The sequence below is a fragment of the Elephas maximus genome, chromosome 10, assembly GCF_024166365.1.
Source record: "Elephas maximus indicus isolate mEleMax1 chromosome 10, mEleMax1 primary haplotype, whole genome shotgun sequence".
NCBI lineage: Eukaryota > Metazoa > Chordata > Mammalia > Proboscidea > Elephantidae > Elephas > Elephas maximus.
In genome coordinates, this window is record NC_064828.1 from 87,612,520 (window position 1) to 87,635,320 (window position 22,801).

General features: G+C 44.7%; 1 protein-coding gene across 1 annotated transcript; it reads left to right on the plus strand.

Annotated features, from left to right (window-relative positions):
• Positions 1–984: 984 nt before the first annotated feature.
• DLST (dihydrolipoamide S-succinyltransferase) lies at positions 985–22,374 on the plus strand. Its single transcript, XM_049898197.1, has 15 exons — positions 985–1,100; positions 2,124–2,157; positions 5,539–5,587; positions 8,406–8,461; positions 8,605–8,679; positions 8,901–8,956; positions 9,483–9,594; positions 11,060–11,215; positions 11,544–11,620; positions 13,101–13,198; positions 16,900–17,030; positions 18,449–18,522; positions 18,826–18,909; positions 19,114–19,281; positions 20,292–22,374. Exons 1-15 carry the CDS (start codon positions 1,038–1,040, stop codon positions 20,424–20,426), a joined length of 1,368 nt encoding a protein of 455 aa, XP_049754154.1. The 5' UTR covers positions 985–1,037; the 3' UTR covers positions 20,427–22,374.
• The last annotated feature ends 427 nt before the right edge of the window (positions 22,375–22,801 follow it).

The following is a 22,801-nucleotide window of genomic DNA, read 5'->3' on the forward strand; positions in this document are numbered from 1 at the left end:
CATTCATTCCTACATACATTCCTTCAGCATTAATGCAGCCAGAGCCTTATAAAACATCTTTTCTATTAGGAAAGTGAGCTATAAAGGTGAAGACTCAGGGGCCCGAAGACTTTAGGGGAGGGGGAAGTTAAGGAGGGAAGGGGTGCTTTGTGCTTTCGTTTTGAAGGCAGGGCAGAATGGTATGCCTAAACCTGGAAGGCCCAAATTCAGCCCACAAGTACTTCTTGTGCACCTAAACCTATGCCAATCTCTGTTCAGGTGCTGGGGAGACAGCAGTGAACAAGACAAGACTAATGGAGTTTATATTCTAGTGGTGGGGTGACAAACAAATGACTCACCAAAATGCACAACATGTGTGGGGAACAATTAGTTTGGCTGGAGGGAGTTTGGGTAGGGACTGGGGAAAACTGGAAGATGTCATTGAAGAGGTAAGGCTAGCTGGTGAAAGTCTTCGGCTTGGTAAAAGGGCAATGGGAGCCTTTTAATTCTGGTGGGGTCCTGGTTGTATCTTTGTTTCGGGGTTAGGGAGGCAGGGATGCGACAAATGGTCTTCTCACAGTTGAGGAACCTGACCAGAGCCACACAAATGTTAAGACCAGATAGGCATTATCTGCCAAGTTCCGAGTTCAAAGCCCGTGCCCGCCTTTCGCCTCTTTCTCGTGGAGCTGTGGCCGAACGGTCCCGAGCTCGGGGGGGTGGGGGGGGGTCCCAGGCAAGTAGGACGCCGCGCTCAGCGTCCATCTCGTCGGAAAGGTCAGGGAGGGCTTGACCCGAGGGCGACCCCGGCACCAGGCAGTCGTGGGCAGCTTCGGAGGAAAGGTCCTGGCGGGCACGCAGCCCAGCAGGCTCGAACAGCCCACCCGCAGGCGAGCGCCGCCGGACTGATGCCAGGCGGGGCCGCCCACTTGCAAGCCAGTGGTTCGCCCCGAACACCCCTCGCCGCGCGGCAGGTGCCGCGGCCCGCCCTACTTCCGGTTGTTGCAGCGCCCAATATCCGGTGTCCGCCCGCCCTCGGCTCCGCCGCCGCCGCGTCCGCGATGCTGTCCCGGTCCCGCTGCGTGTCCCGGGCGTTCAGCCGTTCACTCTCCGCCTTCCAGAAGGTACGGCCCGGCCCGGCCGGAGCAGGGCCCCGTCGGGTGAGGAGCCGCCGGTGGGGGGACAGGCGGCCTGAGGGTAGGGGCGCGACGCGCCGGCCGGCCCGGGCACCAAGGGCACCAGGACGCGGAGGCCGCGGGCTGCACTGCCCGGGGCCGCCCTCAACCCCGGGACTGCCTTTCGATGCCTGCGAAGCTCGGCGACCCCTCGCCTTCCCGAGGCAGCCTGCGCCGACCGTCCCATGGTGCACCCCACCCTTCGCGCGGGTCTCGGGAGCCACCCAGAGCCGCGCCCGTCCCGACAGGAGACTCAGAGTTCGGGCGGAGGCGCCGCGGAGCCCCCCAGCGGGATGCAGCGACCTGTCTCCTCTCGTCTGTTAAAGTCGGGTGTCAGCGCTGTTGGGAAGTTGAGGTAGTTTGACAGGCGCAGTGTGCAGTCTGGGACCGCGAGCCCTGGGCGTTGCACTTATCTTTTGGAGTCACAAGATTCATCTGTCACTAGCACTGGGGCAGCTTTTGAGTCTGCCCTTAAGAGAAAATCGTCATTACCATGAGTCTGAATCGGCTGTACAGCAATGGGCTTGGTTTTGGTTTTTTTTGAGAAAAGTCTGGAGCCCTGATGGCGCAGTAGTTAAGCGCTCGGCAACTAACGGTAAGGTCGGCGGTTCAACCCATCATCCGCTCCGCGGGAGAAAGATGTGGCAGTCTGCTTCTGTAAAGATTACAGCCTTGGAAACCTTATGGGGCACTTCTGTCCTATGGGTCCCTGGTGGTGCAGTGATTAAGCGTTTGGCTGCTAGCCAAAAGATCGGCAGTTCGAATCCACCAGGCGCTCCTAGGAAACCCTGTGGGGCACTTCTGCTCTGTCCTGTAGGGTCACTATGAGTCAGAATCGACTCCACGGCAAAGGATTTGGTTTTTTGTTTTATAGGCTCCCTGTGAGTTGGAATTGACTGGATGGCAATGGGTTCCCCCCCCCCCCCCTTCTTTCACCTTGGGTGACTTGGATAATGTCTTCTTTCTCAACAGGGGAATTGCCTTCTAGGGAGACGTTCCCTACCTGGTAAGTTCTGCCCTTGCCCTGGCTGTCAACTGAAATACTGTCCTCCTGGCAGAGCAGTATGTGAGGAAAATCGGGGTGGCTGTGTTTCTCCTCATAACATTCTGAGACAGTTCAGATAGGCGTGAAACACAATGTGAGTTAATAAGGTCTTTTAACTGTCTTACATGCTGTTTAATAACAACAGCTATCACTTATTCAGTGCATAGTTATTGAGTGTCTGTGTGTCAGGCACTGTTCTAGGCACTAACTAGGGGTACGGCAGTGAACAATTCTTGCCCTCATGGAGTTTACAGTCTAGTCAGAAAAACAAAAAGTATAAAGTGCTAAGCATGTGAACAGTCAAAAATTTGGTTAAGGGCTGAGAAGGAAACAAAGGTGAACAGAGAAGGCCTCACTGAGTAGGTGACATTAAAGCTGTGACCTGGAGAATGTGACAGAGCCAGCAAGAAAAAGAAAGAGAACAGCACGTATAAAATCTCTGGAGAAGGAAAGAGCTTGGCAGTGTTTAGGAACTAGAAAAAAGGGGGTGTAGCTGGAGCATTTTGGTTAAGGGGGAGAGTGGAATGAGACAGAGGATGGTGTAGAGACTTTTGGAAGGAGTTTAGAGTTTATCCCAGTAATTTTTTTGGAAATCATTAGTAATGTATTTTAATGTGGTTTATTTTGTACTACATGCCTGGCATAAATACTTGTCGAATGAGTGAATCTTACCATGATCTTTCTGTGTGCCAAGCATTGTTCTGAGTGTTTTCTCTGCATTTTTCAGTTAATGATCACAAAACACTAAGAGAGATTATCTCTTTTATAAATTAACTGGAGGCTCAGAAAGGTAGCCTACTTTGTCCAAGGTCGCTCAGCGAACTATTGGTCAAGCCAGGTCTGCCTGACTCCAAAGCCTGAAGCCATGTTATCATTTACTCATGTAGTCAACAGGTAATTTATTGAGTGCTTACTAGATGGGAAGCACTATGCTAAGTGACAGGGATACAGATGGCACCTGCCTGCATGGATCTTACGGGCTAGCTGGAAAGACAGTATAATTTGTGTTTATGCACACATAAAGACATAATTACATTGTGATAACTACAGCAGAAGATAGGTACAGGTGAGAGGGTGGATGATGTAACCCAGCTTGGGAGGGCAGGAGTATGGTGGGAATGTCATTAAAGGCTCCCCTGTTTAAGTGACATTTAAGCTGAGACTCAGGATAAATAGGAGTTAGCCAAAAGAGCAATATTCCAGGCAAAGGAAATTGCTTGTACAAAGGTTTTCAGGCAGGAAGGAGCTTGATCAGTCACAGAAGTAGAAGGGAAGCCTGTCTGGCTGGGAAAATAGGCAGGGTTAGAGGGGACAAGGCCATGTAAAGACTTTAGATTTATATCGTAAGGGTCATGAGAACATAAGCCACCTAGCACAGTGTCAGCTCATAGTGGACTCTCAGTAATAAGCATTCTTTTCCACTGGGAATCCTGAGAAAAGCCAGAAAATATTTTCTCCATTTTATAGACTAGAGGACAATGGAAAGAGCCTTGTACTTGGGGTTTGTGTTCTGGCTCACGGTTTCACTTCGGGCTAGTCGCTTAACCTCTGGATGCCCTATTTATATATGAAACCAGTAATGGCAGATGGTCGTTCCACTTCAGAAAGGTGTTTAGAGACTTGAAAATCAAAATGAGGTCATTATGTGAAAGCTTTTTATAAACCTTAAAGCACGGTACAAATGAAACTTGCTGCAGGATGAACTCTATAGTCAACTCAGGATTCCAAAAATCAATGTGGGCTGCTGGCTATTCCAGCTCAAAGACATGCTATGCTTGAGATTTATACTGCAGAGTACTGGCTGCTAGACATAAGTGCAAAAAAAAAATAATAATAATAAGTGCAGGGGTGGATTATCCAGGAGGCAAAGTAAGCATGGTGCTTACCTTGCTTACCAGATCATCTGTAGTCAACAATTTCACATTGTTTCACTGCATCAAACATTCTGTGGCTAGGTATGGCTGGCATCTGTCTCTGTCCCAATCCCACAGCACCTTCTTACAGAATCAAAGCCTCTTGTTATTTTTTATTGTGCTTTAGGTGAAAGTTCACAGCTCCAGTTAATTTCTCACACAAAACTTTATACACATATTGTTATGTGACACTAGTTGCAATCCCCACAATATGACAGTACATTTCCCTTGCACCCCCCGTTTCCTGTGTCCATCCAGCCAGCTTTTGTCCCTTCCTGCCTTCTCATCCTGCCTCCGGACAGGAGCCACCCATTTGGTCTCGTGTATCTGCTTGAACTAAGAAGCACACTCCTCATGAGTATTATTTTATGTTTTATAGTCCAGTCTAATCTTTGTATGAAGAGTGGGCTTCAGGAATGGTTTTAGTTCTGGATTAACAAAACGTACGGGGGTCATGGCTTTGGGGGTTTCAAAGCCTCTTTTAAAATTTACAGTCCCTGACAGGGATGGATGACCCATCTTTGTCATGGATTGTAAGCAAGGTGAGCACGGGCTTACTTGTGCTTACTTACTAATCTGTAGTGAACAGTTGCACTAAAGATGGTTTGGTAAGCACCTATTGGCTAACCTGCCCCTGCATGGGTGGCAGACTTGACTCCAAAATCCTGGGGATATTTGTCAGGAGGTAGATACAAGAGAGATGTCTCCTATTTGGTGCCTCCTGAGCACATGGTTCAGAAAGAGCTGTTAAGGTCTGCAAAAAATAAAACATAGACTATATGGAAAAACAGCTGTAGCAATTAGTCTTTAGTTGGAGAAACGCAGTTACCTGTGATAAAGACAGTTGTGGGGCAGGGAGGCAGTAAAGTGATTTGATTAATCCTAGGGCAATTTGGAGACCCTGGACCTAAAGTAGCCCAGTCTTTGCTGCTAGGGTTCAGGCAGTAAGACTTCCAGCTCAGTCCATTCAGTAACTGGGGAGACAGAAACCCTGACCAAATATCCCCCTGCTTCTCAAATTTTTTTTCAAATTAAGTTATGTGTAGTCTCAGGATAAACTATCACATGTCTTTTTCAAGCTTCAGTTTTATTTGAAGACTTAGAGAATGAGGCATTGTATTATGGAAGTATACAGGGATAACGCAAAGCTTGTGAGTTTTTAAGCTAAATAAGATTATAAAACTGCTTTGGGCTATCCCCTCGTATTTCTCCCCATTCCTCCCCAAACAATACGCTCAACCCTACATCACTACTGCCTTCTGCTACTAAGGCTACTTTAGTGGAGAAGTTTGAGAAGCAGGGCTCTGTGTGATCAAGGTTACATTATTGTCTGCAGTTGACCCTGCTCTCCCATACCTGTTTTCCATTCCCAGCAGGTACCTTTTATAAGATGAGGGTTGCTGGTTAAGAGTTGTTTTGTTTCTTGCAGGGGTCTCGTTATGTCAGGGACCAGGTTACCCTGACAGCAGGAAGACTGTGTAAGTATCACTGGGGAGCACAGATACCTGACCATAGGGTATTTACGAAGACACCAAATTTGACCGTCCAGTTTCTTCCCTGGCCTCTTAGCCTAGAAATCAAGGTAGTTAGTGGACAGACCTAACTTGATGTTCCTTTTTTATGTGTAATTTACCTTGAGCATCAGTCACATGTCAAGTGCTGAACCAGGAGGATGCCTGTCTTTGGCAGTGTTTATAATGAATATTAAATTGGAACTCTCTTTTATGGGAATGGATATAAAAGGGTGCCACTCGATATTCTAGCTGCATACAAGTGCACCTGAAGTACTGGAGGTTGTATATATTGTGGAGATTGAGAGCATCCTCTTAGTATAGTTGTTTGTTTTAGAAGCAGCGAAAGTGAAAGACTCGTTGGTTGAGCCCTGAGACTTGGACTAGTTTGGAGAGAATACTATAATTTTGTAATGCACAGTCTGGAGAAAGGCCGCCCATGTGTGTTTCAGATTAACTGCTGCTTATGAATGTTGCTTAATGCTACTTTGCATTCCAGGTATTTTCAGGATGGTAGTAAGAGTGAGTGTGCTCTTTAGTAACCTGTTAAAAAAAACAGCTACCAAGCTACTTTCTCTACAAGTGAGAGTCTTCAAAGTGAGGAGTCAGCAGAGTAGCTCCTTCCTCACTGTGCATCACAATGGGATTTTTTTATTATTATTATTGAGAAAATTATGTACTCGGTACTAGATGTATGATCTGCAGTGTTATTTTTGAAGGACAGTTTGGCAGTCAGACATCTTTGAAGTATGTATACCTTTTGATCTAGCAATTCCATTTCTAGGAATCTATACTGAAGAACTGATATACACAGATTTGCTAAAAATGGCCAAACAACAGAGGATTGGTTTAGCTGTGTTGTGTTAACATGTTCACGCTATAATAAGTGGAAAAAGGCAGGTTACAAAATGATTCCATTTCATGTTGTATAGTATAATCCAATCATAAATATACTTTTTGCTGTTTCTAAATACTCTGCAGTAAATATCTAATACTTTTTCTCATTTAAAAAATATTTAGAGAGAAATTCAGAGTGTGCTACTCATCTGCACTTTAAGGGAAAATTGGAGAAACCACAAATCTCTGTGTAATAAATACTAAAAAATAACTCTTTGAAAGTAAATTATTTAAAATAACTATATTTTAGCCCCAGCAGGGCTCCTAACTAAACTTTACAGGAAGGAAAATCACCACTAATTTTATCCCTAATCTAATACTTGTTTTTCTTTTGTGTATTGTCTTTTTTTCCCCTGAGTAAGATACCCACTTTATTTTTAAAATCTTTTATTATAAAGTTTTTTTTTTAGTTTCATGGTTTTTTTTAATTATTATTTTTAGTTTCATGTTATTATTTAATAGGTGGTACATTGACATGCTTCAAAGGTAAAAGGTATCCATGAGAAAACTTACTGTCCCTGTCCTCCAGCTCCACCAAATTCCTCTTCCCAGAGGCAGCCAGTGCTCCGAGTTCTTGGGTGTCATTGCAGAGAGGTCTGCATTTGTCCTTACCCGTTAGATCTTGCCACGGGCATACTTTTACATGGTTATAGACCTTATGCAGAACCTTCTGTCTTCTGTGTTTATTTCCCCATAACATACATTTTTTTCCTTGAGTCAACATAGACCTTACAGTTTTTTTTGACTTAAAAGTAAAACTAACACACCCAAAACCCAGTGCCATCGAGTCGATTCTGACTCATAGCGACCCTATTGGACAGAGTAGAACTGCCCCGTAGAGTTTCCAAGGAGTGCCTGGCGGATTCAAACTGCTGACCTTTTGGTTAGCAGACGTAGCACTTAACCACTATGCCACCAGGGTTTCCAAACTAACAAAAGGCAACTTAAATCTGCTTTGCTTTTCTGTTATAAAGGTACTAAATACTTGTAGAATATTCAAACAACCCTGAAGTATAGAAGGTGAAAGTACCCATCAGTTCAAATCATCCCTCCAAAAAAAATGTGCCTCTATGTGTATGTATGTACAGGTGCCCGTAGATACCTGTATATATCTACACCTCCCACTCCCCAGAGGTAACCATTGTTAATGGTTTTGTGCAGAAAAAAGTGATACCACGCTCCCATGTACATTATTTAAAGTAAGTGCCACATCAGAAAGTGCCTTGACCTTTTGAGGTTCCTCTTGAATGAGCCCAGAATGAACTGATGTGCTGCCTTGCTAGCAAGTGAAAGAATAGGGGATACCTTGTTTTTTGTTTTTGTTTTTTCCCATATAACCCCTTGTTTTACTTTACTTCCATGTTAACTCTCTCAGCTTGCTGCTTTATCTAATCTAAATCTGTAATCCTGAGGACAGAAATTCCATTGTACTTGGCACAAGAGCATGTACCCCGAGGGTGCGCAGTATATCTTACTTGGAATATAGTTAGCTAAGAAGGAAACCTAGTCAGGAAGCTAAGTCCTTTTGGTGGGTCTGCAAAGGATGAGGTTGCTTACATTTTTCTTCAGAGAACCAAAGGTAGGTCTCTCTGTTTTGTGAGAGCTGACATTTCAGTGCAGCACTTTGTCCTGGACTCACAGGAGGAGCTCACTGTTTAAGGCACCCAAGTCACCCAGGCCTCATGCTAGACCTGCTGAGTCAGAACTCTGGCTGTGGGACCTAGACATGTATGCTTTAAAAAGGTTCCCCCGGGTGACACTGATGGGCACCCCTAGTCAAGAATCCCTGATTTAAAGAGAAGATAATCATGATGCCTTAACTAGAATAAAATGTGAGTGGTTCACCTGCTAACGGCGTTATTGTCTCTGTTTTGTTTTGTTTTGGTAGCATTAACAGCAGCAGTGTCTTCAGTGTTCGTTTCTTCAGAACTACAGCCGTGTATAGTAAGTATCTCCCTCCAGCTCCCTGCCTTCTTGGGACTGGAGTTCTAATGGGAAGAGCAACACTTGACTGAGTTTCATTAAAGAAAAAAGTTAAAAAGGAAAATCTTGGACTACTTGTGATTTTCTTTTTTGCTCTTTTCTAGAGAATGATGTGATTACGGTCAATACCCCAGCTTTTGCGGAATCTGTCACAGAGGGGGATGTCAGGTGGGAGAAAGGTAAGATTTAGTGCCCTCTCGCTTCTTGAGTTTAAATATTTTCTAAAAGTCCTCCCTCCCCACAAGATAATCAGTGGACCTTATGATGTCACCCTATTACCTTCATACAGTGTACTTTCTCCTGGCCCTGTAGGAAAAGGGTCTTGTAGCACACCTGCCAAAAGGGGTTTTGTGGCTACTGTAGGCTTCCCCTAATAGGTAGCCTTTGACTATCTTTTCAGCTGTTGGAGACTCAGTTGCAGAAGATGAAGTGGTTTGTGAGATTGAAACTGACAAGGTAGGCTTGTCCTATCTTAGTGGCAATACTTCATGCGCTCCCCTTGGCTTCTTAACCTAATGAAAGAAACAGGGAACTGTTGTTTAAAGATAATTTTTAGCTGGCTGTAACCTCAGATTGCACTGAGCTTGGAATAGCTCATTAAAAAGGAAAGAAAAAAAAAAAACTTGAAAAGCTTACTTTTGGATTGTTTGCATGCAGGTATTTTCTAGTTTTAGTTTTATAGCTTTTTAACTTCCAGGCAACTTATTTTGCATGAGCTGTTTGCAGTTATTTTTCGTTTATCACTTGACAGCGTATTAAGTGAATATTGCTTTACTGTTTTCAGAAAGAACAGAAAGGGTGACTCTATAATAGTGTTGATTTGCCATCACTCTTCTCTGAGAGTGTGGACTTAGATTTCTTCGCGCAGGGTCTTATAATCTGTGTTGCATCTCTTGTGACTCATACTTGAGATTCTATACATTTAATTTTCTGATGCTGACTAAAAGTCTGGACTCTTTCTCAATCTGTCTTCCTTTTACAGACATCTGTGCAGGTTCCATCACCAGCAAATGGCGTGATTGAAGCTCTTTTGGTACCTGATGGGGGAAAAGTAGAAGGAGGCACTCCTCTTTTCACACTCAGGAAAACTGACGGTAAAGAAGTTCTGGTTGTCAGGGTCTCCAGTGTGCCCCCTTGGAATTGGGGCTGAGCGTAATGTACTCGTTCCCTGATACCTCAAAAACCCCTTGGCATTCCAGCTATCCATAGCCGAGGAAATGAGAGAGGCAGTATTTATATAGTACGAACTTTAAATGTCAAGCTCTTAGAAGAGGATATTAAAAAAAAATAATACTCTGTTCTTCCCACGTATGTTTCTTACGCCGGACCTTTTCTTAAAGATGTACTAGAAATGACAAAGATTCTAAAGACAGTGTTTTTTTCCCCCAACCTTGGCATCGTGTGGGAGCTTCTAAAATAATACAAGTGCCTAGGCCCCATGTCCCAGAGACTCTGATACTTGAAGTCTGGAGTTGTTGGATCCTGATTATAGTCATTTTTGTTTGTTTAAGTATTCCTCAAGTGATTCTGATACATAGCCAGGGTTGAGAGCCACTGTTCTAAAGTAAGAAGAAACAATATTTCGTAGTATCTGTTATGGAGAATTCAATATAGTTTCTTTTCAAATCTATTGGTATTTCTGTAGGAAAGAAAATGAGAAATAACAGCAAAAATTTGCGTGGAACCTCACAAAGAAAATAACTTTTTCTGGTTCTTAGTTAAATGCTATTAACTACTAAGGCCTGTTTCTTTCTTGTTAAAATAGTCGAGCAGAGAGATGGTAGATTGAATCATTGAGGTTGAACAGGGCAAGACCAGAAGCCCAGATGGAAAGAATATATAGAAGACTAGGAAATAAAAATAATTCTTCCACCCGAAGAATTCCATCTTCTGACCTCTCATTCCTTACTGTTAAAGCAAAGGAAAGTTCTGATTTAAATATAAGACTGAATTTAATGTCCAGATGGGTAAAAATCGAAATCTAAATAAACATGTAATTTAATGTTGTGAGTGTATTATTGAGTATCTCAATTATGAGAGTCATCTTAGATGAAATGCTTGGAACTCTAAAGCATAAAGGAATCCTTAATTATTTTAACTTTGATTTTTTGATAGTTAGGCGTAGCCTTCCCTATGTGATATTAAAATAGCAGATGAGACTCGGTCTTACCGGAATTAGAAATAGGCTGCTTTTATATGTGTGGTTCAGCATTTTCAGTCGCCTCTTTCTTTGCTTGGAAGTTTACGTTTCCTCGTGCTTATTAGGTGCTTTGAAAGTACTTGCTGAATTTAATGATCCATAGATATTTGTGAAATCAAGAGGAAACTGAATTGAGCTAGTTATCTGATGTAGGACATGTAAGATCCCTGGAGAATAGAAATATAGTGCCTTATATCGTTGTGTGTATCTTCTGGTGCCTTACATATGGCAGATACCTTATAGATACTTGTGAATTGCTTGGAGGTAGGGATTTTGCTGCTAAATTTTGTTTAACATCTGCGATTAAGTTGCTTTCTATTCCAGACATAGGAGTGGAATCTATTTTTCTTGTTTTCCAGCTGCTCCTGCTAAGGCTAAGCCAGCTGAAGCTCCCGCTGCTGCAGCCCCCAAAGCAGAGCCAGTGGCATCAGCAGTTCCTCCTCCACCTGCAGCACCCATACCCACTCAGATGCCACCGGTGCCCTCGCCCACACAACCTCCTGCTAGCAAACCAGGTGAGCCTCTAACTCCCAAGTCTTTACGTGAAAGAAGACCATCTCATCTAGTGTCATGTTCCCTTACGTCTGAGACTAATCATGGCTCTGAACAGGCCCAAATGGCTGCTTTTGGGTTTACATCCTAGCTCTCTGTTTACTAGCTATGGGACTTTAGGCTAGTTAACTTAACCTTCCTCAACAGATGGTGCATCTCTGAAGTTGGCATATACCACACACCTCAGAGTATCTTGAAGATGAAGTGACAGTACAGTATGAAAGCACTGGCAGGTACTCAGTAATATTTCCTTCCTTCTCATGCAGCCATACCCCCTCTCTTGTTTTTCAGTATCTGCAATAAAACCCACTGCTGCTCCACCAGTAGCTGAGCTAGAAGCTGGCAAAGGTCTGCGTTCAGAACACCGGGTAAGCCTCTGAGGACCACTGTGAGGAGGGAGACTGTTGAGATTAGTGGACTGTGGGTGTGGTGGTGCCCACCTTTGAATGGCCAGACTCCCTGCAGCTTACTCCCTTGGCCTTAACAGCTTTAATGGCCTCTGGAAAATGGAGGTTGGATTTAATATTCCCGGAAATTAAAAGTTGCTTCATGGTGTGAAGATAAACTTGGCAGAATTCTAAAAGTCATAGGCCAGGGTTTTAGGAATTAGGGATTACTCTCTAAATGAGTAATCTTGGGTCAGATCACATGTTTGGAGGAGAAAATGATGCATGTAATTGAAATCATTGTAGTCATTGAATTCATTCTATTTATTGATTTCTATTTGTCTAAATAAATAACAATTTATTATCCTACTAAAGATCTCAACTTTGAGAAGTACAAAAGCTTTGACTCTCTAGGATTATATAGAAAGATGTGGAGACAAGTTAGCTCATCTGCAAATAAGATATTTTCAGCCTCAATTAGGGAGCATCTCTTATGCCAGCCTGTACTAAGTATTGACTTTTAGGGTTAATTTTGTTTGACTGTGTACCTCCTGACATTACTGCTCAAATATCATTACTGGGATGGTGATTCTTTCTGTTTTGTATAGTGACCCCAAAGTCAAGTGCCTTCAGTTTAGATTATTTTGTTTGAAGCACACAGCAAGTGTTTCCTGTCTGGAAAACGAGGACTCTGAATTTCAGGAAGTGACTTGTTCATAGTCACAGAACCATTAAATTGTAGTCAGGACTAGAAGCTGAGGTTTCCTGAACCCTAGTGCAGTGGTTTTTCCACTGTATATGCCTTGGGCAAGTAGGATATTTGCAGGAGATGGTAGTTTAGTAGCCTTCCCCATTTCAAAGAGCTGGTTTAGTGAGCTCTATTCCTATATTTCCGGGATGCTTAGCTGAGGGCTGCACAGTACCAGTAGCTGTCAGGGGCAGACATAAAACCTCAAGAAGTATGGTCAAGAGTGTGGGTTCCCCTGCCTGAGAATACCTCTAAAAATACAAGCCTCAAAAATTTGTTGTTGCTCGTGAGTTTCCCTTGAGTGTTTCTCTCCACAAATAGCTATTTCAGGCAAGTCTTTTTCTATCCCCAGAAATTGCCCTTTCTGTAATGATCCTTAGGCTGGCTAGACCTAAGCCACACTCTTCCTTTTCATAAATTGTGTTGGGTTTGGTTTTTAAATCAAACCATGTCCTGGGCCTCCATTCTTGGTCAGACTTCAGGCACATCTGAGTGAGTGGTTTTTTTGGCCTATGGTTTCCTTTTGTTGCTCAGAGAAGCAAGGCCACCCACCACAGGACAGGATGCCGGAGCTCTCATTATACTCATATACCGCGTGGTCATGTAGTCCTTGGCCGTCCACTCCTGACAAACTGAGTGTCCCCGCTGACTAAACGGGGCATGCATGATCCAAAGAGACTAGGTTGTCGATACCTGTCCCACTTTCACTTTCAGGAGAAAATGAACAGAATGCGGCAGCGCATTGCTCAGCGTCTGAAGGAAGCCCAGAATACATGTGCAATGCTGACTACTTTCAATGAGGTTGACATGAGGTGAGATCTTTAGTCCCTATGTATTTCCCATGCCTTTTTCGCTTGAAGAACACTTGAACTTGCCCCAGTTCCTACCTGGTGCTGATTCCAAAACTGACTTGACAGGGAAAAGGTACTTCTTCACGCATTATCTCTTGTTGACCCACACACAGTGACCCATTGGTTTCATCCTCTAATTGACTTTTCAAATGCCATGCCTACCTCCTCTTGACTTAAAAAACTTATTAGTCTTTTAGATTTTTATACCTTAAATCTTTGATAAATGAGGCTGGTAATAGTCTTAAAATCTGATGATGAGTGTCAGGGGATACCAAGCAGAGAGAGGAAACCAAGCCAATAAGGCTTACCCCCGGGCCTCCCCTTGGGAAGAGGGGCTGCTTGATAGCATGCCCAGAACCAGGGCCCACACTCTGCTCCATTCTCAAGGTGACTGCTCATTATGCTTGTTGCTAGGGAACTCGGAATCTGGTAGGTGAAAAGCTATAGGCTTGTCATAGCTTTCACCTTTCTAAGAATTAGTAATGAAATGAAAGCAGGTTGTCTTTAAATAAGAACCTCAATATAAACCAAAGGAACCAGTTCAATACACCCATTTCTTTAGTGAGGTCGTTATTGACCCACCTGTTTTCTCCTTTAAGATTTTGATGTGTACAAATAGCAGCACTTAGGGAAGAGAATGTAGTTAAACTTGACAGACTTTTTTTGAGTGTTTACTGTATTCATGGTACTGTAATAGCAAATCCAAGGTGACTACAAAGATGAGTAGAAAAGAGCCCCCACCCTCTTACAGCATACTGTTTGGTTTGGACAAATGCAAAGTAAAATCTATAAAAATAAGTATTGGAAGTGTAGAATTGAGTAAGAAGTAAGGGAGAGAGTGAGATCATTTGTTTTGGGGTTGGGGCAGAGGTAGGGTGGGTAGGATTAGGAAAGATTTCTTGGAGGGGAGAGATTTTAAATAGACCTTAAAGAATGACTAGCATTTCGACACGTACAGTTGTGGAGAAAGGTCATTCTAGATGATGTTAACAGTTTGGACCATGACACCTGGGCAGGAAAGTACGAGACACATTTGAGAAATAGTAAAAAGTCATTTCTACTTTGAGGAATATGTATAGGAAAGAATGGTAGAGAAGGTTGGATCCATGTTTCAGGATGTTTTGAATTCCAGAGTAAGAAGTTTATATTTCATTCAGGAGGTAATAAATCAAGTCTCCTAGTCATCCGTTGCTTCTTTTTGTCTTGAGTGATTAGTGTGCTGATCTACTCTGCTCTAAGGAAATTTGTTTTCTTCTGGATGGGGACCTGAAAAGTAGTGAAAATGGAGTGGTCTATTAGCCGTGTACTGTGATATTTTTCACAGAGTAGGGCCTATTTCATTAGATGTCTACCATCCTATTGTGATGCTTCCTAAAGAGACTGGGTGTCATTCAAGCCGAAGATTTGTATCCTGTCCATAGGATGTAGGCAAGGACCTTGACTAATGGATCAGAAAGGCTGCAGCTTATGTTTCAATGCATTAGGGCCAAATTGTACACAAATTGAATTAGACCTTGAAATTCTACCCAATTCCTTAATAAGAAAAAACATGTAAATATTTGTGGCCTTGAAAGATGCAGTTGGCCCAGCAGCATTGACTGGGAGGTAGGTACAGCAGCTGGATCCCCTTTCAGATACTAATCAAGGTGTCACTTAACAGTGGCCTGGGGTCTCACTGCAGCCCTCACTGCAGATCTAGTCTGGTTTCGATCGAGTGCCCTTTGGGTCTTATACTGATCAGCTAACCCATAAGGGGCCCTTCTGAGACCTCCACCTCTCCCCTGTCATCCCAGCCCATCTCCAAGGCCACAGCTCTGAAATAGAAACGACTTAATGACCAGACAATAGCATTTGGGCAGGGTTGAGAGCAGAGATGTTTATCACTTCTCCTTCCCTCTTCTGCAGCTCTTGTGTCTTGGGAACCAGTAATGTCTTTAGGGTGGTAATCCTAGCACTAAATAAGGTTAGACTCAGGAAAACAAACATTTTAAACCCAATCAGCATCCCCCCAGGAAAACCTCCTTTTTCAAAAACAAAAGCTCTGAAGGGGGGAGTTAAAGTTGTACCGCATCTTATGTTTCATGCTAATGTCAAATTAGGCCATTATAGGAAGAAGGGCAGAGCTGAGCATCTGGGCCTGAGAGGAAGTTAAATTCAGTTTCTATCACAGAACTCTATTCCGATAAATACTGAAGTTTTTGTGCAAAATGATGGGAAAGCCATTTCCCCAAACTGCATCACGTGTATGGAAAAACCAGTTCCAAGGCACAAAAGCTCTTCGTGTTCCAAAGGCATCTCAGCAGACCCTGCTGCTCATACCTTTGGAAGTTTTATCCAAAGGGGGCAGGTCTAGTCTACACATTACCACTTTTCTAAATACCAAGGAAACCACATCCATTATACTGATCTTAAGGGCAAGAGTTGTGTCTTCATCATCTTTGCGTCTTGGTGTCCAGCACTGACCCTCACATGTGGTGCATGTTTAGAACCTGTTTGATGCATAAGCAGGTGGAACTGCTAACTCTGGGGAGATGAAGAAGGAATCTGCTCACTTTCCCATGAGCCTAAAAGAGCACTGAGCCATATACCCTGCCATGTGTAGGTAGTCCCCGACTTAGGATTTTCGAATTACAACAAACTATACTTACAGCCATCCTTTTTGTTTTTTTAAACATTGTTAGTAATGTACTGCATACAATGTTACAGTGTGTAATTTGCTGTTGTCATCATATCTGTATGTTTATATGTAATGTTTCCAACCCCCAAAGACAAAGATCAGATTTATAAAGATACTTAAAAGGCAATAATAATGAAAACTAAAACCAAAAAAAAAAAAAATGGGGCACTGGCTTATAACAGGGTTGTCGGAATGGAACCCCATTATAAGTTGGGGACTACCTGTAGAGTCATGACTCCTTTTGCTCACATGGGCCCCAGACACCCATGGCTTTTTGTCTCCACTAATCAAGAGACAGCAGGTATGTCATAAGCCATAGTCTGGTTTGGTAGTTTTTTGAAAATAATTCTAAAAAGAATATTGCTTATTTCATGCTTCAAAAATTTTTTTTCAGGGTAAATAGCTCATTATTTTGAAGTCCCTGGGTGGCACAAATGGGCAAGCACTCGACTCCTAACTGAAAGGTTGGCAGTTAGAACCCACCCAGAGGGGCCTAAGAAGACAAACCTGGCAACCTGCTTCCAAAAGGTCACAGCCTTGAAAACACTATGGAGCGGTTCTGTTCTGCACATATGGGGTCGCCATGAGTCGGAATTGACTTGGCAGCAGCTGGCAGCAACAGCTCATGATTTTAGTGTAGCCAGAAATCAAGAATGTTGGTGTGCTGTGTGATCTCTTGTTATCTGCCACTGACATCTGTGACTCTGGAACATGGAGGAGCCTTGTAGGGCCCAGCTCACCTTAAAGACAGATTGAACCTGATTCCTTTATATCCATTTTTTGTAAAACAAACACATAGAACAAAGTTATTGTATTGACTTCTAGTGCACTATTTCAAAACTTGAACTTGGGTAAATGGCCCTGCGTAAGAGAAAAGCTTGCCCACCCAGTGGTGTACACAGTTGTATACAAAGAGTTAACTGGTATGAAAGTCAAAATCGTGGCTTCATTTGTGGTTGGCTTGTTTTGTAATGTGTTTTTGCAGTAACATTCAGGAGATGAGGGCTCGGCACAGAGACGCTTTTCTGAAGAAACATAACCTCAAACTAGGCTTCATGTCGGCATTTGTGAAGGCCTCAGCCTTTGCCTTGCAGGAGCAGCCTGTCGTAAATGCAGGTGAGTTGGTTGTGGCCAGATCACAGAGGTCCTGGGAGTTACGTGTACAAACACAGACGTGGCTCCCACACACAGACACAAAGATGGGGGTCAACAGGCCAAGGCTTTTTATTTCCTTCCTGTGAAGACATGAGTGTTTTCTCTAGGGATCTCTTGATTGGCTTTCATTTTTTATTTCTTGAAATAGCATCCTGATGACTGTCTCCCCACTAGCTAGACAGAACAGTTTCTCTCCCAGTGCACAGCTCGGCAGCTGCTCTGGCAGCAGGCAGTGCTGGGGCAGCCTAGCTCTCCAGGCTGTCTCGTGTCAGGGTGCAAGCTCTCGTCCCAGCTGGCACCCCCCTCCCATAGGCCCTGTGGTCATGGGGCCTGACTTCCACACTTGGCACAGACTTCAGGGTGATCTCTGATCTCTAGCTGATGGGCCTCATTGGGAGGCCTTGGGCTCAGCCCCTCTTTCCTGAATTTGGTGCTCATTTTCCTTCCATTTTACTCATCTACATCACAGAAGTATTGACTTAAGCTGTTCTCTTTGTCCTATTGAGACACTTCTCTGTTCCCTGGAAGATTGGAGCAGGGCAATGACAGTGTGCAACCCCCAGCAGTGCCAGGGTTCTTAAAGATCTAGAAATAGAAACCCTGATCCCTTCCATTAAGTGGTGTGCTCTAGGTAGGTAGAAGGGCTGTCTTTGTTTTGCTCAAATGTGTACTACTTTTTCTTTCCTTCTTCTCATGCCTCCCTGATTGGCACTCTCTCCATCTCCTCTATTGGCTCCCATACATGTAGGCCTCTTTCCAAACATCATGTGCTTTTCTTTGATATCTCATCTAATACAATTTAGACTTTCTTTCTGTGTAAAAGATTCCCAAACCTATTAACCTTTGTTTTGTCATGAGCCCTAGACCTAAATTTTTAGCTGCTGGTTTGCTGTCTAAAGCTGGCCTATCTATAAAGCCAGCCCTCTCTGCTTCCTCCTGACTCTCCTAGAAAGAGGCTATCCTTCCTCTGGTTCAGAGTGGGAAGCAGAATGGGCATCCTCCTCCTCCCCCCTTTCCTTTGTCCATTTGCCTTTGCTGGAGCACTTCTGAAACCTGTCCCTTCTCTGCTGAGGGAGAGTTTGAGTAGAGCTAATGAACAGGAACTTAGTGTGTACCTGTCCTGTGTAAGCCAGTGTACTGAGCCTTTCTGATTCTCCTGAGGTTAGGCTCAGCCAGGGGGCTTGGGAGATCTTCTGATGGGTTATATGGGCGTAAGAGGAGTGCCAACTACCATTTACAATGCCATGGTTTTCACATTGGTTGGCCAACCTATACAGTACCAAGCACTACAGATTGTCTTTTTACTCTCTTAATGCAAAATATTTCCTCATTAGCACCCCCTGGGGGGTTGTAAGTAACATGTGTTTTCTTTCTCATAGTGATTGACGATGCAACCAAAGAGGTGGTGTATAGGGATTATATTGACATCAGTGTCGCAGTGGCTACTCCACGGGTATGTTGGGGCAGGAGTGGGAGCGCTGGGCATGAACCCTCATCTGGGTGAAGAAACAGACCCCTGGGAGAGAACACTTCTGTAACTTTGTCTTTCTAAAAGGGAGCTCCTAAAAGAGCAACCTGTTTTTGACCTTACCACTTTCTTTGATCTTAGCCTTAGACCTAAACATTTTAGACTTTCTGTTCAATCACATGGAATAATTGAGGTATTTGGGGAGGGGAGAACATTGTCTCAGATCCAGGGAATTGTATCTATAGAAGGTACTATTTGCAACTGAGACCAGCTTTTAACTCCCTTCAGGGTCTGGTGGTTCCCGTCATCAGGAATGTGGAAGCTATGAATTTTGCAGATATTGAGCGAACCATCAGTGAGCTGGGAGAGAAGGTAAAGTAGAAAGATGCATGCGTATAAGCTGCTGGGCAGGTTAGGGAAGAGAGCTGAGAGAGGCTGGGCTCGCTAGTAAGCACTGCTCAGGAAGCTGGAGTTCGACTTTGCTTCATCAGAAGTACATAGTGCCTGAGAAGGGTGAAGGAAAGATACCTGGCGGCCCAGTTGGTTTATTATGTCACTTATGAAATCTGTTTTTAGGCCCGAAAGAATGAACTTGCCATTGAAGATATGGACGGTGGCACTTTCACCATTAGCAACGGCGGCGTTTTTGGCTCGCTCTTTGGAACACCCATTATCAACCCCCCTCAGTCTGCCATCCTGGGCATGCACGGCATCTTTGATAGGCCGGTGGCCGTGGGAGGCAAGGTAGGGATGCTCGCCTCCCAGGTTCTGGCGGCTGGGTGATGATGAGGGGGGTGGTAACATAAATGGTAATTACAAGAGATTCACTCTGATTTCCATTCCATTTCTTAGTTTCTGATTAACAGCTAAGACATGGGTTCTCAAAATGTGGTCTGTGCTTCAGCATCATCGGCATTACCTGGGTACTTATTAGAAACATGCATTCTTGGACCCCTCCCCAGGTCTGCTGAACCAGAAACTGGAGGTGACTCTGATGCAAGTGGGAGTATGAGAACCATTGAGCTAAGAAGGCTTGTTCCTTCATCCGGAACCAGTCAAGTATTCACTGAATGCAGCTGGTTAACTCTAGGTGCCGTAGGGGGTGGGGGATACAGTTGGAGACATGATTCTTGCCCCTGGGAAGCAGAGGACCACAGTGCAGAGCAATAGTTTAGCTGCCTCATTGTAGGATAAGGCTTAGAAGTTCTCTGGGAGTTCAGAGACTTGGATCAAAGGGGCTTGAGCTAGCCCTTGGATATCAGTAAGGAAAAGCTTTCTGAGACTCCTGTGTTAAGAGCTTTTTGGGGCTCTTCACTCTCCTGTGAATCTTAAAACTGGATCTTCTTCTGTGAAAATGCCCACATACCCTACTTGTCATTACAATTTCAGAGAATTTGTGGACCCCAGGTTAAAAACAATTTAAATTATAAACACAGAGAAGCAGCTGTAACCAGCCAGAAGTGAAGGGATGACCATCCATGTAGACCACATAGGAAGAAGAGGGCAGACTATGTAAGAAGTCAGTAGTGAGGGACTCCTGTTTTCTTGGTTAAGATTTGTTTCTGAGTTGAGGAGCTTTGCATTAAGGGTGAGGCTTGGTTTTTGAAAATATTGTAATTATTCAGAAACGACTTCAATAGGAAAGATTCTGGAACTGGGAACTTTCCTGTGGGCCATGCTTTCTCATCTTCCTCCCCCAGCAAGGCTTTCTCTGACCTGTTGTAGATAAACCTGTTGACCTCTCCTTTCTGCAGGTGGAGGTGCGGCCCATGATGTACGTGGCACTGACCTACGACCACCGGCTGATTGACGGCAGAGAGGCAGTGACTTTCCTCCGCAAAATCAAGGCAGCAGTAGAGGATCCCAGAGTCCTCCTACTGGACCTTTAGGACGAAGCCACATGCCCTCCAAATCGACCATGCAGGAACTGAAAACCAGTCTTCTCCCTGTCCCCTCACAGGTCCTGGGTTAGCCTGGTGGCACTCAGGCACATGTTGGTGGCCTCAGGCAAGGAAGCTGGGGCACTATGTAACCAGCAGTCGCAGGTCTTCTTTTCTTGGCGTTCCTGCCAGGCTCTCTCCCTCTCTGCAGTCTTCTCTTACACTCGAATACTTGAGAGAGAGAGAGTCTTAAAGGATGCTCACTAATATTCCTGCCCTTCTTCCATCAGCTCTCTGCAGAGATGATTTTGCTTCTCCCCAGTGCCAGCATATAATAGGGAAATCACCGGGACCATGTGATTCTTAAGTTTCTATCTTGTGACAGTCCACTCTCCAGAGACATGCCTAGGAGGCTCCCGGCCTCCCAAGCTCAGAGCAGCCTCTGTCCTGGCTGTGCCCATCCTCACTAGATTCCACCTGTGTGAGGCGTCGAACACAGGGGGAGGTGCTGCTTTGCTTCTTAAATGGCACCTTCATTCTCAGCTTTCATTGACTTCAAGATGCCTCTTCTACCTCTTCCAGGAAGCACAGGCCAGGGGATCTAGGTTGGAGAGGGGGAGGAGAGGGCAGATTCCTCCTGAGGTTATGTGTTGTAAACATAGATGGTAGAGGAACCCGGACCTGCCCTCACACTCACCGTCATAGCCTCACACCAGGAAGACCCGTTTTGGCACAACTACACACAGATGTGGTAGTGCCGGCCCTTTCCAGGCTGCTGGAAACCGTTCTTGCGCATTGTTCTCACGTAGGGCAGATTCTAGCACATCATGACAGTGGCTCAGAGCCCGGTCACGGCCGAGGGCAGGAGCCTGGTAGAGATTGGGGTGGGGGTCAGGGGTTCTGCGGACTGGCTCAGATTGATTTGAGCTTTTACATTCAAGCTGGTACAGGCTCGTGGGTTTCAGGCAGTTCTGTTCCTGCACTGGGGCCTTCAGGGAGCAGGGCCTTAGCAGCTCTTCCTCTGCAGGACACAGATCTGGGGGAGGATGGACTGTGGTAGAAACCAGCCCCAAGATGTGGTGAAATGGCTGGTGTTGTCTCTGAGGGCCCTGCCACTGGGTCTGGGCACAACCATTGGAATTCCTTGGAGCATGGTTAAATGCAAGTATCTTGTGAAAGCTGCTGGGCTTCACTGCTATCCAACTGCATCCAAGCCTGAGGCTGCTGACACTTGACACCAGGGGGCCATTTAGTGCAGAGTGCCCACTTGTATCTTGAGTGAAGAAGCAGGGCCTGGGAGTGGGGGGAGGGGGGAAGGGGCAGGAGCAATACTGAGTGCCTGCAGTATCTACTATGTCTTCACTATTCAGAACTTGTAATTAAAATATTTAAACTGATTTTAAATGGAAATTAAAGGGCAAATGTTCTCAGACGGGCTTCCTGTTTCTGGGCTCCTCTGGTTACCACAGTTGTGCAGGTCTCCAGCACTGTTATACCAATGGCTGTCGTTAGCATTGAAAGCCACTTAATGTCCCATCGATGGTCCTGTGATACCCCATACTCTGGCAGTGTTAACACCATACAAATATGACAGAAGATGGAACCCCGACTGGGTCTGCCTAGCCAGGAAAGCATAGTATAGTCTCTTAGTACCTCAGTTTCCTGCTTGTTGGCTCCTCAAACTTGTCAATCCTCACTTTTGAGGAGAAATTGGGGTTCCACCTTTGTGAAGCCTCTTTAAAACACCACTTTCGTGAGAGCTTGCATTATTTGGGGGAGGAATTGGGGCATCTCAGTATTTTGGATTTGACTGTCACATGTGCACCAAGATGCTCAAGATCAGTAAGGACAAACCAAGGTGGATCACCTAGAAGCAGTGGTCTGTGTGGGTGGGTGGACAGGGCTGATGGCCAACCCCGACTGACTGCAGATGGCAGGCGTGATGAAGCCCTGGCTTAAACATGGCTTTGCTTACAGATTCGTGGTTAGCTCATCTTGCCTGCAGTGAGGCCATTCCTATACAAAGGTCTATCACAGGAAGAAAGTGAATCCCAGAGGATAGAACTAGAGCTGGTAGGTAGAAGAAAAACATTGGGATTCAGTGAAAAGATTTCTCCAGTTAACCTACAAAGTAGGTATTTTATCGAAAGGAAGACGACTGTAAGCCCCATAAGATTAAGCCCAGGGCCTTGCAGAGTACCATGTGTGCAGTGTTTGTTGGGATGGTTGAGGCTCAGAGGTTCATGACCCAACTCGCTTAGTGAGGCGGTGGTTGGAGACAGGACAGTAATAGCAAGAGGTACACAGACTTGTGAACTGGCTCCACCAGGCTCTGACCAGTCCTATTGTTTCGCCTTGTTGAGCCTCAGCTTTCTCAGGATGTC